At 39.8% G+C, this 2,500-nt stretch overlaps 1 protein-coding gene across 1 annotated transcript in view; it reads left to right on the forward strand.

The window, feature by feature from the left end:
• Window positions 1-1,629, forward strand: part of LOC143279410 (death-associated inhibitor of apoptosis 1-like) — a 4,151-nt gene extending 2,522 nt beyond the window's left edge. The window contains exon 3 of the mRNA XM_076583452.1: window positions 779-1,629. Within this exon, the coding sequence (XP_076439567.1) occupies window positions 779-1,127 (349 nt within the window). The 3' untranslated portion in view covers window positions 1,128-1,629. The remainder of the gene's footprint in view (window positions 1-778) is intronic.
• Window positions 1,630-2,500: the final 871 nt, after the last annotated feature.

The raw sequence follows: 2,500 nt of genomic DNA on the forward strand, positions 1-2,500 counted from the left end.
TGATTTAGTTGTTGTTGTCGTTCAGATCGTGTGTGTGTGTGTGTGTGTGTGTGTGTGTGTGTGTGTGTGTGTGTTTGGTGGTGGTGGTGGTTGTGGTGGTGTTGCTATTCATTGAACCGTGTGATTAGTATAAATTTACGTATCCTATCACCCATTCTCTTGCCTTCCACATGCCTCTTTATGTTCCTTTTCTTTTATCAAAAATACAAACAATAGTATCCATTTTATTTGACTTGTTATATATATATTCATTCGTTTATTAATGTGTTCATGTAATGCACTTTTTTTTTCATGATAATTTTTTAACAACGCTTAAAAACAAACAAACAAACGACATTCCACCCCCATTATCAATCACAAAGCCCCACATACATTTCTTGGGAGACAAATTACCACCCTTTTTAAAATTTTGATTTATTAATTCCATCTGGTTCTCTGTCTGTCTGTCTGTCTGTTTGTCTGTCTCTCCATATAGATGGATAGAAAGATAGATCTATAGATTGACAGATAAATCGGTACATAGATATGTGTTATTTATTTATTTATTCATTCATTCATTCATTTATTCGTTCATTTATATAATATAGATAAATAAATAACAAATGATGTTTATTATACATCATTTATTATTTATTTATTTATCTATTTATACATTCATTTGTCCCTCTGTCCACCCATCTATCCATTCTATCTGCACTTATGTAATTATTTGTCTTGTCTTTCCACCTACCTATCTAAAACCATTCAGTTTGTTTAATCTTATTTTCTTTCCCTACAGGCCGCACACAAGCCACGTGCTCCACACCCGAACAGCACCAGCTGAAGCTGAAACGGAGCAGCAGCAGGGCACGCCGTCTCCTGTCCTTCCACCCCACCACCACCACCACCACCACACCACGCTCACCACCACCACCACCACCTCCACCTCCACCTCCCCCCCTTCCTTCGAGTCCCGACTGGATGACCTCATGGCCTCCCCTCACGTGCAGGACGTGCTTCAGATGGGCTTCCCCCCTCAGCTCATCCGCGACGTGCTGAGTCACAGCTCAATGCGACTCACCACCGACACCCTCTGCGACCTGGCCCTGCAGGCCAGCTGGACTGGCGACAGGTCCGTTGCCGGTTGAAACTTTTTTTTTCTTTTCCTCTAACGGGCAGTCTTTCCTTCACCTTCAGAGAAGGGAGCTCCAGAACTACACAAGCTTCAGCGAACCAAGACCCAATCCCTGAATACCTTGATTTTTTTTTTTTTTTTTGCCACCAGGTGGTTAAACTGGACTCCCCCCAGTTCCAGAGTGGTACGAGTTTTTTTTTTAAGGAGAAGGACAAATCTCCATCTGGAAGAGTGACTGTCCACTGAGCTGACTGTCCTCAACGAACAAGTTGTGACCTGAAAAGTATGATTTGAACTATGATGCGGGCCTTGTCTGGAACCAGATATAAGAGTCCAAAGGCACAGGACAGCAGGACTATGGAGGTCTCTTGGTGGCCGGGCGGCCTGTATCCCAGAAAGGGCAGGGGAGAAAGACAGGGAAGCAAACTGAGTGATTCAGTATGAACCACCAGGTCGTTCGTTGATTGAATCTCAATCTTCTTGTCTTTTTTATTTATTTATTTATTTTATTTATTTATTTTATTTTATTTATTTATTATTATTATTACTTCTTTATTCTTCTTCTTCTTGTTGTCTTATTTATTTATTTATTTTATTGATTGATTGATTGATTTTATTAATTATTATTATTATTACTTCTTCTTCCTTATTATTATTATTACTTTATTTATTTATTTATTTATTTATTTATTTAAAAAAAATTAATATTTTTTTTGTACGCTTGTAGTTGACTTCATCATGCTTTTGCGTCTTATACATATTATTATTATCAGTAGTAGTTCTTTTTTTTTAATGTATTTATCTATTATTTATTAACTTTTTTTTTTCTCAAGGCCTGACTAAGCGCGTTGGGTTACGCTTGCTGGTCAGGCATCTGCTTGGCAGATGTGGTGTAGCGTATATGGATTTGTCCGAACGCAGTGACGCCTCCTTGAGCTACTGAAACTGAAACTGAAACTGAAACTCAACTGCCACGAACACTCAAGAACCTCCACGCCATAATGATTCTCATTATTTATGATTGATTATCTAGTCATGACGCTGTTTTGTTTACAGCTCTCAGTTTTTGGGAGAGACGAGAACTGACACCTCCCCCCCTAACCCCCCCCCCCACCAGCCCCCGAAAACGATATATCGCTGCCTGACGGTACGTTGAAAAAGAAAAGTCATACACGTAAGAGCACGGTCCAGGTACGCAGGAGAAGAAGAAAAAGAAGGAGAATCCTGGTGCTAACCATTGACTGTCTCACAGTGATGTCATGTGATGAATAGTGATAAAAATGATGACATGATAACAATGACCTCTGTGATCAGTGGCCAGCAGATGCCTATTGATGTTGTCCGTTTCGGTTGTGTTTCGATTTTGGATCGTGGCCTAGTCTGCAG

The sequence above is a fragment of the Babylonia areolata genome, chromosome 2 (assembly GCF_041734735.1).
Source record: "Babylonia areolata isolate BAREFJ2019XMU chromosome 2, ASM4173473v1, whole genome shotgun sequence".
NCBI lineage: Eukaryota > Metazoa > Mollusca > Gastropoda > Neogastropoda > Buccinidae > Babylonia > Babylonia areolata.